General features: G+C 42.6%; 1 protein-coding gene across 1 annotated transcript in view; it reads left to right on the top strand.

The window, feature by feature from the left end:
- LOC138583120 (cholesterol transporter ABCA5-like) overlaps nt 1-26,078 on the top strand; it is a 3,134,767-nt gene that overhangs the window by 177,563 nt on the left and 2,931,126 nt on the right. Inside the window, exon 4 of the mRNA XM_069655080.1 lies at nt 24,676-24,837. Coding sequence (XP_069511181.1) covers nt 24,676-24,837 — 162 coding nt within the window. The remainder of the gene's footprint in view (nt 1-24,675; nt 24,838-26,078) is intronic.

Raw genomic sequence — 26,078 nt, 5'->3', positions numbered from 1 at the left:
TGAGCTTGTCTATCGTATCTGCCTGGATACTTCTGCACTCACGCTACTCCTCATGCTACCTCCATGTCCGAAAAATACAATCTGAGGGACCTACACGCGCAAGGGGGGGTCATGGGTACAGGGGACGTCACACTAGGGATAGGTATTACTGGCACGCCCTATTCGATGTCCCTTTTCGAGTTTCGAAAACAACAACTGTAATACTCCGCAGCTTCCACTAAATGTCGGCCTATGCACAGCATGTGAATCTAAGCAGATAAAAGCATCCGAAATACGATTACGGTGAGTAATGTATATATATTCCTTAAAATTGTATCACTCACTTCCAAGTGTCTGATTAACATAGCACCCCCTTACCTTCTAGAAAGAATAAACAGGAAAACCTCACCACATTTAACCAGATCAGTCTATGCCCACCTCCTTGAGATCCCGAGATTCAAACGAACCAAATCGGGCGGCTCCAGCTTCCCGGTCAAAGGGGCCACATCCTGGAATGCTCTTCACCTAGACCTGAGAACTGAACAACCTTACCGGAAATTTAGACACAACATGCTCTACTGGCTACGATCAAATGACCACTAACACCTGGTCACTACAAACCTAACATCCGTACTTAAACCCTACTCACACGATCATTGCACCCAATGCATGTACTGCAACCATGTTATGAAGTCCCTGAATTATGTGTTCGCAATTTGTACCTTTTTTTGTTCCTTGTTCCTATTAGCACCGCTGCACCTCTGTAACACGCACATGTAGGCCAGTGTGTAAATAACTGTACTCTGTACCCTGTCTCCCTTAGCACTGCTGCACATCTGTAAACACGCATGTGGTGACAAAGTTGGCCATCTTGACTGTATTATGTCTATTTGTTGTAACTAAGCTTGACGCCTACTTAACTCTGTTGCGCCCAGCTACCTAAGGGTTCGGAGCGCATTATCAAATAAATAAACAAAAACTTTGTTATGGGGAAGTTATGGTTAAGTTGTCGTACTAAAAACCTGTGCACTTCACTAAAAAAAGTTTTCAGCCTGCCATTACGGTTGACATTACAACCTAAAAACCTTTGACATTCGCCAGTTATGGTACGCTAAGCACCCACTCCTGCCATTAGCACAGTGCACTGCTACCACTACCACCCAGAACATGAAAGATACCATCACAAATGTTATTGATGACATCACTGATGACATCACATGTCTAGCTGCCTCTATTGTTGTTCACTGACATATCTAAGGCAGATGCATTTCTTCATAGTCAGTCAGTAAGTGAAAAAGTAAAAATGACTATATTTGTAGTCCCAACCCTTCTCATATGTTCTTACAATAATTTCCTTAGAGAACATTTACATGATAGCAAACGTAAACATAGCAGAAAAAGAAATCCTGAAAGATAAGAATTTTTACTGTGCGGTCGGTTATGAACAGTTCCTGGTAATACTGCTGCAGGTTTTTCCGCTTACTTTGCGTTCCCTGTATATGCTTATATTTGTATGCATTGTGGTCTCTTTGTTTGTGTTTAATAGTGCAATTGTACAGAAAGGGAAGCATGCGTAGATGCTTATGTTTCACAGTATGGAAAAACTCTGTAATGAAAGGTTATATCAATTTAGTAGCTAAGATGGGAAGATTTAGAATATTGCACCTCTCTAGCACATGCTGTAGACAATGTGTACGTGACTTCATGAGGTCGTTCATGTAAGGAAAGAAGTCATTGTTGGAATGGAATTGTTGACCAATGGATTAGGTAATGAACGTTTTAGCATAAGATAGTTCTGCAATAATCTCTGACAATTTGCTGCCAATATTATAATGACAATCCCTTGTGGAGACTCTGCATGAAAATTAAGAGCACATGTGATGTCATCAATGACATTTCTGATGTCATCTTTGATGTTGTGGGTGTTAGTTTTAGCAGTGCACGTAGGTGGCGCGAGTTATGGTTGTTTAGCGTCCCATATTTAGGGATTTGTAAGTGTTTTTCGGTTTTACTGTGAACTATAACGTCCCAGTAACAACGTTTTTTCACTGAATATACATATATGGCAGTGAAGAAAAACAAAGGGGCGAAACATGTGATGTCAGTGATGTCATCAATGACATTTGTGATGGCATCTTTCATGTTCTGGGTGGTAGTGGTAGCAGTGCACAGTGCTCATGGCAGGAGTGGGTGCTTAGCCTACCATAACTTGCAAATTTCAGGGGTTTTTAGGTTGTAATGTGAACCGTAATGGCAGGCTGGAAACGTTTTTGTAGTGAATTTTACAGGTTTTTAGTAGTGCAACGTAACCATAACGTCCCTTTAACAAAGTTTTTTTCACTGAATTCCATAGGTGTTTAATAGTGTAATTGAATCATAACATTACTTTAACAACATTTTTCTACTGCGTTTATCAGGGTTCTAATAGTAACACATAAGCATACTGTAAAGGAACATTTGAATTAACTGCCCACCTTCCGAAGAATTCCACATTTTCATTTTATTTATTTATTTATTTTTATTTTATTTTATTTATATTGCGCACCTTGCCCAGAGGCTTGCGGGCGCATGTTTAGGAGGAAGTTACACGTTACAGAAAAGAGGTTACATGTTGCAGAAGATGTGATACAATAAACCGTTACAGATGATATTGACATAGCAAGTAACAACATAGTATCAGCCCCCCGTTACAGGAGAAGGGTAGGACTGTGAACAGTTACAGGTAGCAGGATAAGTATACATCTGATCCGTTTAAATTACAGCAGAATCACAGGCAGGCGAACCTAAACGCGTTAGGCAAAAGTGAGAGCCGGAGTGACAATGAGCAGACAGCCGTGCAGAACAAACACTAGCCGCCAAAGGATGCAAGGGTGGAAGGTGGGGTATCTTGTTCCCGTAGCCAAAGTTTAGCTTTGGCTTTAAATTCGATGCAGTGCGGAATGTTCCTTAGGGCGTTAGGAAGTGAGTTCCAAAGCTTGGCAGCAAGGACCGGAAAACTCGATCCTCCCGCCGAGCGTAGTTTGAAGCTGGGGATGACCAGAGTGTGGATCTGGGCAGATCTCAGGGGTCTGGTGGCCGTGTGTTGCGAGAAGCGTGATACTAAGTAAGCAGGAGCTGCATTGTTCTGAGCCTTGTGTGTGAGCACAAGTGATTTGAGTGATATGCGGTGGGAAATAGGTAGCCATTGAATGTTGCGTCTAAAATGGGATATGTGGTTCCGTCTAGGTATGTTAAGTGCTGCCCTTATGGCGTTGTTTTGCGTGACCTGGAGTTTGTCCAGATTTCTTTGGCTGGTCCCAAGGTAGAGGGCGTTACAGTAGTCAATTTTGGACAGCACAGCATGGTGGCGTGTTCGAAAACTCATACACACTTCACAATAACATGTGTGTCTGGTTGATAGTGCGGAAGTACATTGTATATTCTTTTAGGAACTTGTAACTGCAAAATTTCCGGCGCAGAACTCCACAAGGCTGGTTTACAGCACAATACAATCAAGAGTGCATACCGATGTCTCTGGATCATTAACCCCCATTCCTCCCCAAAAAATGGGGGATGAATGCCATTAGCAATCGAGATTTTACAGCAGTAACCCGTGGTACCAAAATGGAGGATTTTTTTGTCTTCAACCGGAATGCCTCCGGCGTTCCCGGCTGAAGAAAACAAATCCTTTTCCAAGATGGCCACCATAGAAAGGGACGACGGGTGTTGGATAGAAACCCTTCTTCGCTTTCCATTACAGCCTGCAGAAAGGAAAGATGAAACCGTGTGACCGTAATGGCAGGACCACATTTTTCTTCCTTGTGAAATATGTAGTTATGAGCAAGACCTTTACCATAAAGCCAGTCCCTGGTGGAGATGGCGACTTCAATGCAATGTTTTGTCCCTTCCAGTAATGGCCAGTACCCACATCCCCGACATTGTGGCCACTAACCATACCTAGAGCCTACCCCACAGAGACGGAAGCTATACCGTTGATTTGTTATGTACATGACGACACTTGTCAAACATCAAAACACTACCACATGCACAACACAAACCTTTTTGGTTGTTGGCAGTGACATGTACCTACATGTGTTGTACATATAGTAATTTCTTTTTGTAAAAATATGCGTACAAAACGCAAACGAGTAGTCTTCTTACGTCTGCACAAAATCCCAACAAACTCTGTGATGTCAAGCGCAATCACATCAGAAATACTTCAAGCAACACCATTAGCACTCACCTCTCGACACATAATTTCGTAAGTGGCACAGGTCGAAAGATGTGAAGATATGTGTATTGGGAGGGTGTAACCATGTATTATTTTACAAACATTTCTATACAGCAAACACTTTCAGTGCACCTTACCTTATTTTTCCTCTTTTAGAAATATACTAATCATTCTGACCTAATGTTGGTTAATGGGGCATCTGGATGACAGAAATTGGCCTGACGGCACTAAAGCATATGAGATGGGCCTGATCCTCCCGTAGCCAAAGCAAGTGGTGTGCAATACCTTTTTCCATAATGTTCCTTGGCAGCGTAAACAAATGCGTCCATAAGGACTTACGTGCCGTGAAGCATCACCTACAAAAGAACACATTACGACCTGCAACATAGCATGCCACATTTTGAAATAGGAGAGTAAATTTGTAATAAAAACACTAACATTTAAGAATCAGTAAAGTAGTTTTATTACACAATAAACTGTGCAAAATCATCGCCCAATGCAATTAGTAAAGTAGTTTTATTTCACAATAAACTGTGCGAAATTATCACCCTATTCACATTTTAATACAAATAGTAAGTTTGTCTCTTTGGTCGACAATGAAAATGTTAATGGTGATGGCCACGTTGTTGTTTTCCCACACAGAAAGTATGCGTTGTCGGCACAGTAGTCGTTTTCCTAGCACATTGATTTGCAAGACGACTTCTATCGCTGTGATCTACACCACCAGAAAGGATGGAATGTTACTCGGACATGGAGGTCCGACACGGTCATCCCACTGAATTATAATGCACAGAAAACCAGTGACGAACAGTTGCATTTGACGGTTAAAAAAGCCGTCACTCGGTAGTTGCGATCCGTGACAATCACAATAGGGAAGGAAGTAGCTGAGGGGGAAATGGAAATAAAACATGTGTCAATAGGCAACCTTTGGACAAACCAAAGTTGTAATACATAACATTTTCAGTAAAAATTAATTTAATAGGAGGAAATGTAGTGGGGCCCAACAGATGGAGACAATATACAATCCCCATAAAGGGGAAAAAATGTCAACGGTACAGAAAGGTGGTACGTCATTATTATTATTTTTTTTTTTATTTGTTTATTTGTACATGGTTTATCACAAACCTTTACAAAATTATCACCAAACAAAACGAGAACATTAAAATCTTGGAGAAATAATACTCACAAAATGTAAACAGTTCATAATATTACATACACATAAAAACGTTTGAACATTAAAATCGAACAAAATAAAGAAACATCCTAACCCAATAATAAATTAACTTAATTCACAAATTATTTTTAAAAAGGAAATAACACGCATGATCAAACTGGGCGAATAACCATTTCTCATCTTATACCAAATGTATTTAGGGTCAGTACATAAAATATTATCAAAAAATTCCAAAAAGTATTCAGTACGTTGATTGATTAACGAAGGACATCTTACAATGATGTGTTCTAAAGTCTCCTCAGTTTCCAGAACCTTACAAAATCTACACCATTTTTTATCATCCACAGGATTTCTTATATTTAGAATAAAATATGTGTGCAAAACATTCAACCTGAACCTCATAAAACTATTTCTGAAAGTCGTTGACGGATATTTTATCAGATAGTGCTCTATAACCGGCAAAAACTTCCAAAAGGAATGAACATGGTTATACAATTTAGAAGAAAAAAACTTTACTTTTAGTCAGTGACCAGTCCATTCCATAGATAATCTGTTTGCATCTATTAGGCTTGTTAATAATGGTACACTTGGCAATCCCTATCTCTTCCATCATCCTTTCCATTTCATTGTTTAAAGAAATCATAAAAGGGCATGTTAAATCAAGTCCTGCTTCAACATAAAAGTTAGAAATCCCAAGTGCTTTACATTTTCTCCACAGCCTCAGTCTCTTAACTGCCACCACCGCGTGGAGAGATTGCAGCCCTAGTTCATACCTCAATACTTCAATAGGGATACAGTTGGGCAGAAAGAATAACAGCCCCCTCCATATAATACCTTCCAATGATTTCAAAAAAACCGAAATGTCAAATGGACAGATCTCTAAACCATAAGTTATCCTGGGGACGACTTTTCTTAAATAAAACTCCCTTATGGGAATCAAAGTGAAGCCTCCAAATTTCTTTTCAAGGATTCTCATCTGTCTAAGAGCAACTTCTGCTTTGGTCCTGAGTTGATTTTTAAATAATGTAACAGATTCAAAACCAGTAAAGCAGTATCCCAAGTATTTCAAGGCTTTCTCAGACCTAATATATTTGCCCTCACAGAACCAGAATCCTGCTTCTTGTTTGCACGTCCCATACGTATTATAATTGTCTTAGCCGGATTGATTTTCAAGTATAAGTTACTTACAAACAGTTCAAAAACCTTAATTAAACGCTGAAGACCCACCTTTTGTGTTGTCCAGGAGTAAAAAATCATCAGCATAGGCCAACCAAGAGATGGCCCTTCCATTCAACTTAGGAGACACCAGACCCCCCTTCTGAAAAACAAGATGAGCACCGCTAACATAGAGATTAAAAATCGTTGGGGCCAACATGCAGCCTTGACGTAGCCCATTAATGGTAGAAATCTGTGAAGAGAGATCACCCATTGAATTCATACGTATGACTAAACTAGTGTCCGTATATATCTCAATCATAATATCCAGAAGGTGATTTGGGATATTTAAGGATTTTAATTTGTACCACAAAGTAGGTCTATCAACTAGGTCAAATGCATTACTAAGATCCATCGATGCCACAAAAGTGGATCGCGAGCCCCTAATCTGGGTTTTGCTTTGCAGGCATCTAAGGACTAATCCACCACAGTCCGTACCAAAATTTTTCCTAAAACCCAGTTGGTTAATACTAAGGATCTGATTGTCCTCCATCCATTTCTGTACATCAAGCAATACCAGAGATGCAAAGATTTTAGACTCAGAGTCTGCAATGGCTGTAGGCCGATAATTACAGGGCATCAATCCTGAGCCCTTTTTGAATACGGGAATCACTACCGACACCCTCCAGTATTGTGGGATAGTTTTAGAAATGCACACATCTTTAAATAGTACACGTAGTATTTTTGCCCATGCGAGGAGGTTAGACTTTAATACCTTATTCGTGAGGTTATTAAGGCCAGGTGCACCCGTATTTCTGGATTTAATTATCAGACTTCTGATTAAATCTACCTCACAAGACAATGACCAGGAAGTGGAAGACTAGGCACAAGGTGAAGAGCATCGATGATTTAACTTATAAACCTTAGCAAAATGACCGGCCCAGGATGCTTCAATAATGGGATTTACCATATCAGCGATTTGAGTCGAATCCACATTATTGATCAATTGTCAAAATGTTTTAGATGAGGCCCCTCTCATGGCCCCCAAGATCCTTTCACCATTGCGTTGAGCCATAATACCTCTGTGGCTAATCAGCCAATTTTTAAAGGATTGCTTTAGTTGTCTAATTCTATCCCCAATACCAGACTCTAGCAAACACAGTTTCCGCAATTTGCGGAGCTCTCTATTAAGCTCTCTTTTTCTCTCGTAAACTTCTGTGTCCATAGAGTGCTTATGATAAGTTGATTGGGCAACTCTACTAGACATTTTTACCCAGAGATGCTTAATTTTAGATCTTATTGTGTTATCAAACTCTTTTACTGAGAACATACACAAGCGTTGTTCCAACTTGGTTTTTTCATATTCCGCAATCATGTTTAAAGTAAATTTCGTAGTTGAATTAAATGTCCAGTTTAATCTGCTCTTTGCCGTGTTTACCACCAGTTCTTTGTTGTACCTCTTAGGGGTCTTCACACTGATTTTAAATTCCAACTCTACCATCAACATACAATGGTCACTTGTGTTAGCAGTTTTCACTTCGAAATTTAACATGGCAAAACTTAATTTGGCAGTTAAGAATATATAGTCTATAATAGACCCGCTCCCCTTTGCGTACCAGGTATGGTAATTGTTTGAGATCAATTTAAGCCCCCACAGATTGGCAAAACGAAGCCATAAAAAACCTCTTATCTCCGCGCTGCCGCTACTGCAGGTAGCTATCTTAAGATACAGCATTTCTCCTGACAGCTTATCCACACTACAATCGGCATTTAGGTCACCTGCTATGGTAATTTCCCCATCTTTATTCTCCATGCACCACTTATCAATAAGTTTCCCCAAGTCACTCAGCTCAATTTCCAACTCATGGTCTGAGTATTCGTTAGCATTCCAGTAAACGTTTATCACCAATAGGGGAAAGCTCGGCTCAACATTTCCCACCATATAAGCAGCAATAAAGAACGATTGACCTTGTTTGCATTTATTGAGCGTTAACAATCCCGAGGATTCTTTGGTGGCCGTGAGCAAACCCCCTTTGGGTCTACCCCTCGGTCCTTTAGTAGCGCATAGGTCTTCCACAGCAAAGCCTTCCCAACCCACCCGCGCGGTTAACCATGTTTCCTGTAGTAAGATTAAATCAAAAGACTAACTCGTTAATAAGAGACTCGTTATTAAAGAGATTGAAATTACCGCGAGTATTCCAACATATCAGCTTCAAATTGTGAGTGGTAACTATGCAGGTTTACCAAGTTCTTTTAGATTATTAATAGCATCTCTCAAGGACAAAGCCAGCCATCTCGAATCTTGTTTCTCTGACGTCTCTTCCGATCTGTGGAAAGAAGGAGGTATGACCTGCCCATTACTGTCCTGAGCTGTTAACCCACCTCTCTCTGGTGCGTTTAACAAAATAGATTGATCTTTGAAGGCGAAAAGGTCAAAGCCCATACGTTGAAGTGATTCAACCTCCTTCAATAACATCGATCTAACCAGGGGCGATGGAATTACCAATCTTACAAAATCAAGCCTTTCCTTGTGTATAAAATCCACAAGGTGGATATCTGCCGAGGTGATAAGTTTTAGTTCAGGTTTTGCAGGAAATAAAGATAAAATGTAAGGTCTGTTCAAAGGCTGATTTCTTTCATCTTTAAATACGGAACACAAAATCAGACCTGGTAGATTCGGAAACACTGGGGGTCTGAGCTCATGTGCATATTTTGTATCATACAAAACATTTTCATTGCACTCCTTTATCTCACCCCTAACATAGGCTCGGTAAGCCAGTTCATTCATCTCATTGTCCAAAGTTCCTTTGTCTTCTTTATGCCCCCTGACCAAACAATCTTTATTCCTTAATGTTTTATTTTCTTCCAACATCTCATTCACATTTCTCAATAATTCACCCACAAGACCATGTTCATTGACCTTCAATTCCTTGCCTGGATCCATTGAATCGTTAGGCAAGGTTACATCGTCCGTGGCCTTAGCCTTGAGAGTATCAGTACATACTCTTGTTCCTATATCCTTGGTACCACAACTTTTATCAATTTGATCCGTTATTCTCTCTTTTTCTTTCAGCCTTAGATTTTCATTCATCAATTCCTGCACATTTCTAAGAATATCCTCCACCTTAGCCTGAGATTCACTGGGTTTGTGGATATGTGTACCATCTTTGCCCTCCTGTGACATAACGCACTTATCATTATCCCTCCGGGTATCTCTGCTTACCATAAGATTACTAAATGGAAAGGTATTTCCAGTAAGTGGGACTTTATGGTATAGACCCGTATTTACATATTGTACAATAGGTCTTGTGCGTGGCTTAACAGAGCACCCCACGTCTTTTAGAGGAACGTGAGTTTTTTCTTGCTCAATAACCATATCCTTTATACCTTTAGTCAGAACCTCCTTTGTCACCTGAGGGACCAAAACCTGCACCGAATTCCCCACGGATCCTTTGAATATCTTAAAGATATCATTCAGACCCTTTTCCAGTACGCTTGAATTCTCTACAGCAGAAGCCCCTTTTTTTTTCTTTTTCATAACCTCATACTTTCCATTCGTCCCATCCTCATATTCATTCAAAGGCTCTTGCATAGCCGGGGCATTCTCATTTACTACAGCATTAGATTCCGAATCAGTTTTTTGAGACGCCACATAAATCACGGCATCCAAGGCATCCTCCTCAATCATATGTTTCATATCCAAATCCCTCATAAATTTTCTGGATGTTTTATTTTTTGAGTCTATTTTCTTGGTTTTATTATTATTATTTTTTTTTGCCAATTTTTTTTTTGCTGCTCTGGATTGCGGCCTGGGCATCCCCAAACCATCAGCTGTACCGTTACCTTCCGGCAGCGCATTCGGCTTAAGGTCACTAGAAACCTGCAGATCTTTTTTTGATGTATTGGCCACTATCTCCGAAAATTGTGGGATTAGCTTTTTATCTTTGGGTGTTGGTTCATGCTTGATATCATTACTCATCGCAGCTCCATACTTATCCGACTTACATAAGATTTTCAAATCCGCCCCCCACACAGCCATATCCTCCCTAACAGTTGGCATTATTATATCGGATATGCCTTTAGGCAGTGCCTCAATACATTGAATACCAGGTATAAGTGAAGCCGATAAAGCATTCGGAAAGTTATCAACCGATTTTACAATTGTGGCTAAAAAAGTATTCTGTTTTCGTAGTTCTGTCAAAATAGACCAGTTGAAAATACCTAGCATCATTGACAGATCTTCACCTGGAGGGAAGTCATTTGGACCCCCCATATGGATGTCATAAATGGGGTCCGAAAGAAGATCCTCAGAGATAAAGATAGCTGGCATATTAGTAAGATCTTCCAATTCAGCCACAATATCCCCCTGAGGTGAGTTATTATGAGGGACTTCATTTACATCCTCTCCAAACATAGGTTGAGAAGGGTCCATATTATCGTCCAAGTTCCTTAATTCTGCTGAGCAATCCTGCGCACATTGGAGCAGTTCCTCTTCGTCTCCACAAGGAGGCGGAAGAGGAAGCGCCGCCGCTCATGCCAGGCTAGTTCTACGTGTGCTGACAGCTGTGAAAAAATCCGCCCTATGGTCTTTGCGAAGAGCTGTAGGCTTATTTTTCCCCATAATGTGGTATTACACTCCTATTAGGGCAGCCGTATAGATGAATACCACACTCACTATGAACAACAGACTGACCTTGATGTTAACGTAACCCACAAGTACACCAGCCTTTAAACAAACACAATATCCCTTCTCTTTAGAATCAAAGATCAAGGCTTATTAACGACACATAGCACGTACCACCCCCTCACAACCTCACAGCCAAACAGCTCAACAGCTTACTTAGAGCTTACTTCGTGCGCGCGCGCCGTGCACGAGAAGCCCTGCTCTAGTAGCTAGTTTGCACGCGGCTGCGAGGGCGGGGGCGTGGCTCTAGGTCACACAGCTTCTGCAACAAAAAAACAAAAAAAAAAGACCCACTCAGGACCCCGTCGCTAAGTTCCTTCCAATAGCAATCACAGTAGATCCCAGGGACAGACCCCAGCCCGACCCAGCCCACTCGAGTACAACCCAGCCCAAAACCCAGCCCACAGGAGAAAAGCAAGACACACAAACAGTAAAGTGACCCAAGCCAGAGAGACAACAACAACGGCTCTCCAAGTTAAGTATATTTACTCTGGTAATGGAAGTCCAAAGTACACAGTCCAGTCAGACGGGCGTTTCGCTGCCAATGAAGAATAGCGCTTCCTCTTGTCCTTACAGGCACCCAAAGATGCAGGGAAAAGAATGAACCGTGGTCCAAATACGGTCTCCAGCAGCGTATCCAATAGCTCAACAGCTTACTTAGAGCTTACTTCGTGCGCGTGCCGTGCGCGAGAAGCCCTGCTCTAGTAGCTAGTTTGCGCGCAGCTGCAAGGGCGGGGGGCGTGGCTCTAGGTCGCACAGCTTTCTGGTAATGGAAGTCCAAAGTACACAGTCCAGTCAGACGGGCGTTTCACCGCCAATGAAGAATAGCGCTTCCTCTTGTCCTTACAGGCACCCAAAGATGCAGGCAAAAGAATGAACCGTGGTCCAAATACGGTCTCCAGCAGCATATTCAACAGCTCAACAGCTTACTTAGAGCTTACTTCGTGCGCCATTATTAATAATAAACATTTTCTTTGGAAGTAGCTGAGCGGGAAAGGGGAAATAAAATGTGTTTCAATACGCAACCTCTGCACCAACCAAAGTTGTAACACATACCATTTTTACTAAGTATTAATTTAATTTGGGGAAATGTAGTGGCTCCCTACAAACGGCGACAATGTGCAATCTCCATAATGGGGAAAAAAAAATTCAACGGCACAGAAACCTTGTAATTCATTAGCAATAATACATTTTTTCTTGTCGAAATTAAAAATGTATTGCCAGTTCGGTATACAGGCCTCAAAAATAAACTTACATAATGTGGACCACCTCCATAGCGTTCGGAACAGTCAGACAGTAGGGTATTTGGAAGAGTGCCTCTTCGGGAACTGCTATTTCATGTTCCTTACAAATGTTTTTGAAGCATATCCTTATCAAACTATATGTTTTTCAAACTGTTACTCCCTGCATTCTTTCTGCTTTTTCCCGGTAGCTCAAGCTAAAAAAACAAGTGACCCTTATGGGTGCCGACAAATATGTGGCCGTACTGAGCTCGTATTGAAAAGAGAAAATCAAGTGACCTTCACTCCAAATGCAAATACATTGTCATTTTGTAACAACATATCAGTAGCTATTCATGAGAACCGCTACTCCCGTACACATGCTGTACGGAACAGTGCATGTGGCTGCCTCAGATTCCCACCAGTCTGACAGCAGTAATGTTTATGTATTGTAACATGGACGCAGTGAGTTCATGTCGTACAATGAGTAGCAAGTCCCACTGTACCGTATGGCACTGGTAACAAGAATAGACCAATGTTTGACTTTCTACTTCCACATCTCATTAACGCTCATCTTTCGAAACAGTGTTTCATAAGTGTAACAAGTGTATTGGTGTCTTCTTCGTTTATGTATGTTAGCGGCGATGTCCGCGTACAACAGAAATCGAAGTAAACATGGTGGCCGTATCGACAGATTATGACGCACTTCACGCTGTGGCACAACCGGATCGGTGAAAACGCAACATGGTCGCGAGCAGCACGCCACGGAATAGCCAATTGAAATCTTCTCCACGGAGCTAACAGGGAAGTGTGACCGCGGAGTGGACATAGATATCAATAATTTTTAGAGACATACTTTTTGATTGTTTTTAAGGAAACTACTGGATGGATTATCACACAATTTATGAAAGCACGCTTTCGCGACCAAGCCCCTGCCCCTGCCGCAATTTTGGTGCAAATCCGTCCCAGCGGTTTGGCCTGTAGCTGTGTGCAAAGTTTTCCCCCATTCAGTCTATGGCAAAAAAGACGTTTTGGGACCCCCCCTATAACTTTGCCCCCCCTGGACCAAACATAACCAAATTTTGGAAACATTTTTTTTGCAAAATTTGGTGAGGATTCGTCTAGGGGTAGCAGAGTTATAGGCCGCCCAAAAAGTGCTCTTCCTATGGAAATAGCAACTTAACCATAACTACACGGCAACTATGCGGCCACTAGTGTGGCTGTGTAATAATGACAAAAGTTTGCTAAAGGGATATTATGGTTAAGTTGCACTAATAAAAACCCATGAAATTCACAGAAAAAACTTTGTTAAAGGGACGTTATGGTTAAGTTGGACTAATAAAAACCTATGAAATTGAGGCCTGCTCATTTCCCCATGTATGTGCACCATGAGCTGAGACGAAACCCTAAGGAAAGTACTTAAAGAACATATGACAAGGTTAAAATCTAGATATATAGCACCTTTTTAAATGTTATTATTCTGACTGCCAGTGAACAAAACCACCTGGCCTATATATGTCAAGGAACAAAAACAAGTGGCCCAGATAAGTGATGTCATCAATGACATTTGTGATGTCATCTTTGATGTCCTGGGTGTTAGTCTTAGCAGTGCACGGTGGTGGTGCGAGTTATGGTTGCTTAGCTTACCATAACTGGCGAATTTCAGGGGTTTTTCGGTTTTACTTGGAACCATAATGTCCGTTTAACAAAGTCTTTTCTTTAAATTTCATAGGTTTTTATTAGTCCAACTTAACCATAACGTCCCTTTAACAAAGGTTTTCATTGAATTTCATAGGTTTTCACCAGTACATGCTATTTTCCTACTACTTACTAATATCTTTTTTTTTTTTTTTATTATTTTATTGAAAAACTACAGTTTCTTCTCCTTTCTCCCTCCAACACCAAGGTGGAAGTAAGAAAAGAAAAGAAGACTTTTGTTTCAAATCGTGTAAACTTCCAATACATATTATTGTTACAACATCATCAATATGTCCTATTATGCTTTCCACAAGGATCTTCTGCACAACCTTGTGACATATAAGGCACTTAATGATCAAGCGAACGGACAAACGAAGTCAAATAAACAGTCAACATGTCAATTAATCAATTACACACTTTGAGCATCAACTCAACGCCCCACTTGCTTACGGGGGACATCTCAGGAGAGCGTTCATAAAATTTACAACCGCACAGACATGTTTAATGTTTTGGCCTGAGGTTATCAGGCACCACCAGGAGTTCATATCATCGTTTAGCGGGGCATATACGCCTAGGTGGACAGAGCGTAAGTTAGCAATTGCTGAGCATCTTATAGTTAGGTGTTTCAGTGTTTCAACCGATTCCTCGCAGAAACGGCATATATTGTTGTTTATAGCAGGCTGCCTTCTTTGGAAAAGAATTTCTTTCGTACTCAACGTATTTAAGCGGAAACTAAGAAATTGCTCTCGATATTGGCGATTGTAGCACTGCAGGAGGTAGGGTTGTTGACAATTTAATTTTTTCTGGACGTTACCTATCTTATTGGAGAGATCAAGATTTGAGTATCTTTCCACATTTATAATCCATGCCCAGGCTTCAAATTTACTTTTTGCCACTCTTGGGCGTGAGAACAGGTCGAAATAATTGATGTCCGCTGCTACGATCCACTCTTGCACTCTTGAGCTCCATTGTGCCAACAAGGTACTACTTTGCGAATCGTCGGGGGCGGTGAGTATTCTGTATGCTGGCGCACCACCCACTTCTCTCATCTTACGCCAAAGTGAGATGGATTTCCAAACTACGTTTGAGAAAAGAGAGTTTAACGAAAGTTCGTGGCGTATTGCAGTAATTGGAATACAATTTGGGAGATTAAAAACCCGTCTCCAAAAAAGACCCTCTACAGTATTCCAATTTTGTTCGCTGATGTTCCATCCCGCCTCTGCCCCAAATGTTAGAATAGGAACAACCTTTTGGCGGTAGAACGTTATCACCGGTGATAATGAAAATTTACCAAAGTTTTTATTAATCAGGGCTGCTTGCAGTGCCAGTCTTACTGCTTTCAGTTTCAGCATATTTAGCCATTGAACTTCCCTGATTGAGCTGTTAAATTCGATGCCTAGGTAGCGAATCGAATTAACAGACGTTAGTTTTTGACCACCTACCGTCCATTTAAAGGCACGATCTCTTCTACTCATTAATGAACCAATCAACACAATTTTGGTTTTGTCTGGGTTAATGGCCAATTCATTTGCAACTATGTATTCATGCAGACGATTTAGCAGACGTTGAAGGCCGATTTGTGTTCTGTCAATCAGCACGAGATCGTCAGCATACGCAATATACCGAACTGGAGTTCCGTTTAGTCGTGGAGGAAAACAGTGTGCTTGCTCCAAGAAGAGTGGGAGATCTGCCAAAAATAATTTGAATAGATCCGCGGCCAATGGGCAGCCTTGCTTGACACCCCTTGTCGTTGGTATGCTGTCGGATAATAAGCCTTGTTTGTTGAGGCGTACCCTGAAAGAGGTCTCCGTATGGAGTGCCATTATTGGGGTGAGAAGGGCCATAGGACATTTCCATTTCATTAGTTTGGCCCATAGCATCTGCCGGTTGACTCCATCAAAAGCTTGCCTCATGTCTATGAAGGCTAAATGCAATTTGGTTTTACTCTGTAATGCATGATATTTCAAAGCTGTCAGGATCGAAAGATTAACTTCCACACCTGTACTTTTTGAAAATCCAGTTTGCCGGATGTCCATGATCCCCGCCTTTTTAGCCCAACTCGCCAATTTACATCTCAAATTGGAACCAAAGAGTTTTCCAATGGTGTCTAATAGGGCAATAGGACGATAGTTTTCGGGTGCGTCCCAACAGCCTTTCTTGTGAATTGGAATTACAATTGCTGTTAGCCATGATTTAGGCAAGCACTTTGATTTTGCGATTTTGTGGAACAAACACTCAATGAAAGGTGCCCAGATCTCTGGATTTTTTTTTAGTCTGACGTTACTTATCATATCTGGACCAGCAGCACGAGAGTTTTTTAGGGCCTTAATAGCGTCAATGATGTCTGACAGCGACATCTGGACATTCCAGGAACCCATTCTATCCACTGATTTCCATTTAGGAACCTTCAGCACGCTATTGAATACTGACCCAAAGTGTTTGCACCAGGTATCCCCTGAAATTGTGTTCTGCGTGGAATTGGAGCCGTTGAAAGGGCCTTTATTTAATATTCGCCAGATGTCACGTGTGTTTTTAGTAACCATCAGTTTCATCATGATCTCGGCGGAATCCTGTTCTACAATCGCTTTGTGGGATTTCAACCAGTTTCTGTAGGTAGCTCGTCTGGCCTTCACTTTCTCCTGCATTGTCTTGGGTGATGCATTTTTTTGCATTTTTATTTTGCGGACATCTTTTCTTAGAGCTTTCTTATTAGCATCCAGTAATTTACTAAAAGGGTGGGTGTGCGGCTTATGTTGCTGAGCGTTGTCTTTGATCGAGGTGATATGATACTGTAGCAGTGGAGTGTATTCCACATCGTCATTCAGATCACTTAGATGAGCCGTTAGCGCACGGATCTCATTTGCGCTCAGTCTCAATCGATTTCCACCCATATTTACTTCGACTGCTCCTCGGTATGGGGACAAAGTATCAGACACCGCCAAAAGACATTTCACTTTCAACAGCGAATGATCGCTCTTGGTCGTTGTCAGTGAATGCAGTGTCAGAATCTTTGGCCCCAAGTTACTGGACACCCAGAAGTAATCAATTATACTGTGCATGGATTCACGATGCCAAGTGGCCTGAGCTGGAATATCACCACGCGTATTGCCGTTCAGCAATACGCAGTCAAACGTCTCCATCATATCTGACCAACGTTGTTCTTTTTCGCCTAAGTCGACATAAGGAATCTGGCTGTAAACTTGATTGGGAAGATCGTAATTAAACCATGAGCCGTTGAGGTCACCACAGCATATGATGCTTAAGTTATTATGTTGCCTGGCTGCCTCTTCCATTAGACAGCTAATTGCTGTGGTAAACTCTGTGACATTTATTTTGGCCGGATTCCAGTAACAATTTATAATCAACAGAGTTGCGATTGTGTTTGGAGTATCTGAACATGCTTGCATAATTAAGCCTTGAATGTAGGGATTGGGATTACGACAGATAGGAGTAGACCATACTCGTGAGATTCGAACCATTGTTAAGAGTCCTGCCGAGGGTCGGCCCTGAGTATTTTGTATTGCAGGATTGATAAAAGTATTGAAGCCATCTCTGATTGGCGCATCAACTAACCAGGTCTCCTGCAAACAAATTACAAACACATCATCCAATGGGATGTCAAATTCCCGGAACAAATGTTGAGAGCCACGAGTGTTCCATGATAGGATCGAGCAGCTTTGTTCCTGTAAGTTCAATCATGGCTAATCCTGCTTCGACTGTCTCTGCCGCCCCAGCTGATTCTCGGACCGACGAGAGTCTACTTGACGTGTTTCAGAAGACATACTGTGACGAACTGATGTCACAGCTGTTTGTTTTTTCGATTTTGAACCAGAAGTTATTTGCACCGGATTTGAACTTCTCCTGTCCACGTCTGGTTCAACTGAAATGTCAAAGCCGAATAACAGAAAGTCTTCAGCTGCCTTGAGAATGGTGTTGCGTACCCCAACGGCATCAATATGAAGGAGCACCGCGTCAGAGGCGCTTTCTGTCACATACTCGACTATTTTAATGTCATCTGATTCAATCAGTCGAAGGGGTGGAATATGCTTAAATAATCGCAAAACGTTTGCACGGTTGAGGTTCAAGTCATTGTCATCCTTAAGTATGTTTTGCAATCTCAACTTACATCTGTTGTCCTTTGTGCGGTGCAGCAGCTGCTCTTGTGACCTCGGTGGGGAGCAGCGCTGTTTGCTACGTTGATTATATGTGAATTTCGGATTCAGTTTTGAAGAAATACCCTTTGAAGGCATGACTTCCTTTTTCATAGTAGAGGCACGACGACCTTGGACTACTTGCCACTCTGAGGTCGGGGAGCTTAGTTTTCTATTGTCAGATTTCATAGGGAGATTGAAATCTAGTTGCTGTTCTTCCATATAATGTTGCGATGTCTCCTCGTCGCTACGATGGGAATATATAGAAATGTCACACAAGTCATGAACGTCAGCTGCCGCCATACTGGCCGACGTGCTATCACTCGAATTTAGACGTCTACGCTTGACACCGTGGTTCAGAGATATAGAAGGTTCGGTATGCTGTGATGGGGGGGGAACCTTTGCTCCGTTTGATGGGCGCTTGAACAGCCCCGGCTTTGGTGGAGTCGACATGTTTCTTATAAAGCTCTTTGTTGCAGCATGAGTTGATAATTTTGTTTTCTTGGTTGTAGACGTCGTTTGGTGGACTTCACTTTCTCCTTCAACTTGGCCGTGCAGTTCGGTGCAAAAGATTTAGCCGTACCTACAAAGATGCCAAATGTGGACGGCGCTCCATCCTGGGAAGGAGCTTGTGCTGTTACTTTATGTGCCTGAGTAACATCAGCTGAGGGTACCATTGCGGCACATATTGGAGTGTCTATGTCAGAAGAGACATGTAGAAGGACGCAATCAGATGAATTAGAATCACAGACCGCAGACGATGGTTTGTCGCTGTGGCAGCACATCGGTTTATGTGTTGCACCAACCGTTAGGTCTGTAGTTGTGACCAATTGTTCGATAGTCTGCATCGTAGGCCTAGACCCTTGCTCAGAATTTTGTAATGGGGCGGCACATTGTACATCAGATTTGGGCCGGTTAGGACTATAGCCGGACTTTAACAGAGGTACTAGTTCGGACAGTACCTCTAAGAGACATTTTAGCTGTAAGTCATGTCGATCTTGTTGCAGGGTCACTAGATCATTAAGACGAGATTGCCAGAATGAACTTGTGTCTTTCCCGTCTTGAACATCAAGTTGGATAAGCTTGGTAAAAGACTCTATTTGATCCAATTTCGTAGAGAGATTCAGAATGAGAGCGCCTTGATCTCTTATAGTCTCATTTAAGGTCTCATACAGCTTTACGAAGGGAATCATCGCTTGAGATGATGCAGCGAGAACATTAGTGTGTAGTTGAAAGGCTGCACCTGCAGACAGGTTTATTTTCGAGGTCGGTGTTTTCAAAAAGTCTTTGCCCGGAGTTTGATTTAGTGATAACTCATTCACAGAAGTTGTGCTTTTTGCCGGAGTAGCTGGCGTTGTGGATGGAGCGTTCATTTTTAGCAGGATATCAGTTGCGTTGTGCCTTTTTGTGGCGCTGTTTTCTTCAGATAAGATCACCGTTCCTAAAGAATGGCGAACTGACCCTTGGTCCTGCGCTCCAGAACATTCTAGTCGTGATTTTGATAATAGCGGCGCTGACCTCAAGGAAGACAAAAGCACCTGCTTTTTCTGCGACGGGCAGGACGGACTGACACTGCACTTCGTACGGTCATTGAGCGAAAACTGCAGCAGAGAAGTATCGTGTGCTATCTTGTTTTGGGCGGTTTCGCCAGCAGGCTTGTCATTAGGGGACCGTGTTGAGGTAGTGCAGGAGTTGCTGGAAGGCGTTGGATTCGAGTCTTTATCGGACATTTTTAGCCTTTCAGGGGCTTTGCTCAAGGCACTATCGGCCCATGTCGTCAGAGTTGACTTTTGTGAAATTAAAGGTGCATTGAGCTTAAGTTCAAAGTGATCGACACCTTCTGTGCTTATTAAGCATGGCACTGAACTTTCTGGAGCCACCCCAGATTGCTCGAGCAAGGCCGTTCCACTTTCCTGATGTTCACTGAGGACACTTAAGACTCCAGTGCTTGCGGCACTAGGGACGGAGTCAGTCAGGGAACGACCTCCCACGGAGTTGACGATCGTCTGCATTGGAGGGGCAGCATGTTCAGTAGTCTTTAGTCGCATGGTTGAAGTATGTACTCGAACCGGCGAGCTCTCATTAACATTGAGCTTTTCCTGTGTGGCCGAAATCGCATTTATTATTTCCGCATCCGTCAAATCAAAAGGCGAAAACATTTTGAAAGGATGAGAGTGCGTGGTTGGGGCCACTTTTGATAGCACGTGCTCTGTTGATGGCGATTTCGGCAGCGGGAGTGGCATCGGCACAAGGTCATCAAGTGAAAGCATAGATAGTGGTTTTACCAAGGGCTTATGTGTAGACGCGCTAAGCGTATTATGGTCCAGACTGGTGCTTGCAGACACCGCTGTATCAATGACATTGACCGCACAGCTATCAACCAAGGGGGCGACGTCGTGATGAACCTGTGCAGTTGTTTGTATCAATTGGGTTGGCGCTGCCGCAGGATTCGCAAGCGCTGAAGGGGCCGCCTTCAAGCAAGTAGCCGGCTTACCTTGTGTCTTCTGGCCAACCACTGCATTGTTTGTCAGGGGAGTCCATGGATTAAGCATCCGACGCTGTAGCAAAGTCTTATGACGTGTCTGAGGCCCCCCGACGCAGGGGCCTTCTGCATTGCAGCCATCGGCCCTTGAAGGTAGAGTTGGTCCCAGCCCTCGGACGCCCTTGGGCGAACTGGGCAAACTGGGACTCAGCCGGTACTCCGCGCCGCGCTCCGCGCGGCAATGCAGTCTTTATGCAAATCCACTAGTAGAAGCAGAGAAGGGACTCACAAGTCGCTGCAGCTCCTCACAGTGTTACACACACAGAGACTCTGGGCAAACTGGGACTCAGCCGGTACTCCGCGCCGCGCTCCGCGCGGCAATGCAGTCTTTATGCAAATCCACTAGTAGAAGCAGAGAAGGGACTCACAAGTCGCTGCAGCTCCTCACAGTGTTACACACACAGAGACTCTGGGCAAACTGGGACTCAGCCGGGACTCCGGGACACTTAGAGAATAATTCCCGCAATACTGTATGTGCTCGTGTTTTTACTGGTGCACTGCGTCCTTCACTTCACGGCACTGCTCCTGCTCCTACGGCCGCCTGTCAAAGCACGCCAAAGCTTGGCGTAACACACAACTGCAGATTGTTTAAAGCTCAGGCTCACCCGACACGTCTCGGGCCAGCTGCACCTCGGAGCTCAGAGGAGCTTAGAAGAAAGCACCTATCGCGTCTGTCGGCGTTGACTGGTTAGGTTTCGCTTCCTTCTCGGGGGTTTAGAAGGGAGTGAGAGGGATCACCCCAACCCCTCCCATGGGGCTGCAGGGAGGACTGGGATGGTCTGCCAACTCAACCGGAGAAGTGAAGGATGCCGCTCCTGAGTGGGCGGGCGGGCAGAGAGAGCGTCTCTGAGTGAGCCTCTGGGCCTGGCTGAGCGTTCACCTCTCCAGTCTCACAATGAATTGCACTGGCGCTGCTCCTCGCGTTTCATCGACTTCCTTGCCGCCACATCCCAGCAGTAGTTGCCTAATATCATACTTACCCGATATAGCAATATTTGTGTCCAATTTCCAAAGTTTCACCTTAAAACTCTGCCATTTCCCACCATCTGGAATAATTTTTAACACTTCTATAAACTTCTTGCAACTATTTCTACTAGTTTTGGATCCGTAGACGTCTACGAACATCTGACTTCATAGCGGACCTTCCGGACAGTGCCAGATGACCATACGCTGGCGCGCGGCATGATGACTTGTCTGAGAACCCGTCCGCACTTCACGATAAGATCTCTGCTTGGCAGACAGTTCGGAACTCCTTTTCCAGGATGGCCACCATGGAAAGGGAAGGTGAGGTTTCCATACAGGGCCCCTCTTCGCTTTCCATAGCAGCCTGCAGAAGGCAAAAAGAGAACCCTATGACCATATTACCACAAACACATTTTTCTTCCCTTTCAAATCTATCCTAATTTCGAATAACTTTACCACAAAGCGAGTACCAGGTGGACATGGCCACTTTAATCCTATGTTTTGTCCCTTGTGGTCATGGCCAGTAGCCAGATTGTCCGGATCATGACCTTATTCCATGACCCGGACAATCTGGCCACTGCCCATGGCCACAGGCTACCCCTCAGTCACTAAAGGTATACCGCTATTTTTTGTAGCTACATTATGACACTTGTCAAATAATAAAACACTGGCACATTTGCAAACCATGCTTGTAGGTCCTTGCCAATGCTGCTTACGCAAGTTTGCTGGAAATCCACCCATATTTTATTTTTTCAAAAGTGTCAAATGTATGCACATACAATCGTCATATAACCTAGCCGCCACTTGACAAAATCCATTCAGACTTTACGAAAGCATCTAAATCCAGATCTATAATCTTTTTACAAACCTTTGTGTAGATTTGTCAAATGGCACCACATTTATAAGCCTTTACAATATTTTGGGACCCCCCCCTCTAATTGTTCCCCCTATTCACAAAATCCTACCAAACATCGGAAAAACATTTACATCTAAATGTATTATCAGTTTCCCAAATTAAGTGAGGATTCGTCAAATGGCACCTCATTTATAAGCCTTTACATTATTTTGGGCCCCCATCTCTAATTTTGACCCCTCATGACAGAATCCCACCAAACTTTGCATACTCACTCAGAATCAGCCCAGGAATATACATGCAGTTCCATTAAATGGCGCCAAAGTTATAAGCCATCCAAGAACTGCATTTCACCAACCCTGTAATGCTAAGGTGTTCGCGAACTTTCACAGGACTGTGCCCGAACATCAGGACTGTTCGCGGACTTTCGCAGCAAAAAAACTCCCATTTTTTGTGCTTCTTGCAGCCATAGCCCATCCCATCCTCATCACCCCTCAATTCCCCGGAGTTTATTTGATAAGTTTGACAAGTGGAATGCTGTGTTTTTTCATGTTTTTACCGAAATGTCCGCGGACATCGGCTGCTGTCCGCGAATCCAAGATGGCAGGCGTTTCCAAAAATCTGACGCACTTCACTCTCCTCACCATCCGATCAGCGAACATGTTGCATGTCCGCGGACATGACGTAAATCGATGAGCCAATCAGGACACTGTCTGCGAAGCGAACAGGGAAGTGTGTCTGCGGACCAGACAGATAACACTAATTTTTCGTGACCTACTTTGTGGTCATTTTTTAAAAAACTACTGGATGGATTTTCACCAAATTTACAAAAGCTCCTGCTGCAAATTTGGTGAAAATCCGTCCAGCGGTTTGGGCTGTAGGCGTGAGCAAAGTTTTTTTCCCCATTCAATCTATGGGAAAAAAAAGAATTCAGAGTGGGCCATATACTTTTTTTGCAGAGTTTGGTGAGGATTCGTCCAGGGAGAGCGAAGTTATAAGCCATATATATATATATATATGCATGCAAGTTTGGTATTTCTACATCTTGTAATCGTGGGCCTCGCTTGGTTGAAAGCTTTGAAGGATGCATGGAAGTTCAGCTCTGTTCAGTGTGAAACTTGCAGGCAAGGCTTGATTAGAGAAGCTTCTTCAGTTGTCCTAAGCAGGGGTCTGCAACCTGTGGTGGTCCTCATGTTTTGGACTACAACGCTCATCAGGCCTAGCCAGCATAGTCGATGTTGAGTGATCATGGGTTCCATAATATCTGGAGAGCCGCAGGTTGCAGATCTCTGTCCTAGGGGTAAATGGCAAGGCATGAATGCTGCTCAAATGTTTCTCTTTTGGAAACAGGCTTATGGCCTTCACAGATAATGTGCTTACTTACATCAGTTATAACTTCCATGTTTACATTAATGTTGCTGCCCTGTATGAATGGGCATGAGTGGTAAACTGTTGCTGGGTCTTGCTGCTGCAAAATATTGTCGATCGTTGTCAGGAAGAGCCTACTCATGTTGCCATATATCCTATTTATTCTCTTGCGTAGTGGTATAGCCCTTTGTTTTGGCTCGTTAGTAAACATATTCTTCAGTTGTGCATAGTTTACTGCCCAGGTAATTGGGACTAAAAATTAGTTTTTTAACATTGATGCCGCTGTGCTGGATGGTACAATGCATATTATGGGCCTGTGTTGCAGGCTGTGTAAACTGCAGGCTTTGCATCAGTTGCTGATTTCAAATGTTAAGTATTTAATCAGCAGGCAGAGACTAATGGCTTACCCATCAAGAGTCACATGATTACTGACACTGCAGTTTGCATGAACTTGAGCTGGGCCCATTTTTCATGGGCGCAACACAATTTCATGTAATGACTCGAACATCATGCTAGTAAAACAGTGGCATTGCCAAAGTCAGAAACATGATGAAAGTACTAGTATTTGCTGGGGTATTCAATATGTGTTTATCAAAAGTGTTGAAGTAAATTAATTCTCCAAATTTTATGGATTGCTTTTCTTGCATGCATAGTAACAATGGGATTCCTTTATTCTAGACATATTCATAGAGGAGTATGTCGATGAAGAAGAGATGAGAGAGGCCAGCGTTTCCAAGCAAGAGAAGTTTGTGGGGATAGTTTTCACAGACACCATGTCGTATCAACTCAGGTTCTTTCCTGATTCTGTTCCAGTTTCTGTGGATTACACGGAATCTCGCGGTTTGTGACCACTTTCTTTTCTGTTGTATTTTGTGCCTTACAAAGTATTTCATCATCTTACAATGTTTTTATTTTTATGCTTGGAGTAGCACAGCTTGACCTCGCCAATTGTTTTGGTACTTTGATTCCCATGCTTACCTTTTATATAGGCCATTTCAAAGTGCTTGGGCGGGAACAAATTGGGAGGGAGCAGAGAAGGATCTTATGCCATGTGCAGTTGGGGTATTTTGTGTGCAGCACCAAACGGGTGATTTTCCAGGCATCCTATATTCCATGGTATCTGGTTCAATGCAGAAGAATGGAGTAAGGACATTTCAAAGGGTCGAACATTAAGTATGGAGCGACAAGTCTTGTTAACATTTCTTGGGAAAATAAAAGTACTTTGTGCCATCATACCCACAAACCTGCTACTCACTCTTGCCACCCCATTGTTGTTGAACAGCACACTTAGCGTATACGTATGGGTGAACTGGTGGGAAATTAGGATGCTTTTTGTTGAATTATGCTAACTGAAACAGTTCCAGCAAACAATCATTTGATTATTTTAATTTATATTTTAACTCTTGCAAACGCACTGAAATTATATTGTTACTTTAAACTCAATTGAATGAAACAAAGAGCAACTTGTGGAACCCCTTATGTAATACAAATATAATATGTATATCCTTTTAACAAATAAGTGTAGAACAGCATGTATTAATAAATAAATGAACTATGGAAATTTTATGAAATGGTGCAACTAAAATTGTAATGACATTAATCATGAATCATCAGTGCTGGAATACAGAAGTAAAATATAACCTTTGTTTAAACGTTACCATTTGGATACGCAAATCAAGCCTTTGATACTATAGCATTTTCAATCTATGAACTTGGCAGTTTGGCACCTGAAGTCATAGAATTTGGAAATCCTCAAGGATGCACGAACACCAAACACCAGACACTGTTATTTTAACAAATGGAAAATATTTGCAATACGGTGCCAGTCAAAAAATGCAAACCCAATTGAATGTACTCATCTCACATTCTTCATTACATGCTCCACTTACTATACTCAGGGCTAGTATTTAACGCCATCAGGGTTCACCTAGCGGCTCTATCCGCGTACACCACTTCTCAAAGTAAGTTATCCTGTCATTGGGGCATTCATGGAAGGATTAAAAAGACTCTACCCTCCCATTTCAAAACCCCCTGTAGGGTGGGACCTAAATGTGGTATTTGCAAAGCTCATGGGACCCCCA

This window comes from Ambystoma mexicanum, chromosome 3q (genome assembly GCF_040938575.1).
Source record: "Ambystoma mexicanum isolate Mex_15411 chromosome 3q, UKY_AmexF1_1, whole genome shotgun sequence".
Classification (NCBI taxonomy): Eukaryota; Metazoa; Chordata; class Amphibia; order Caudata; family Ambystomatidae; genus Ambystoma; species Ambystoma mexicanum.
The sequence above is the reverse complement of the archived record's forward strand: the minus strand, read 5'-3'. Positions and strand labels throughout refer to the sequence as shown.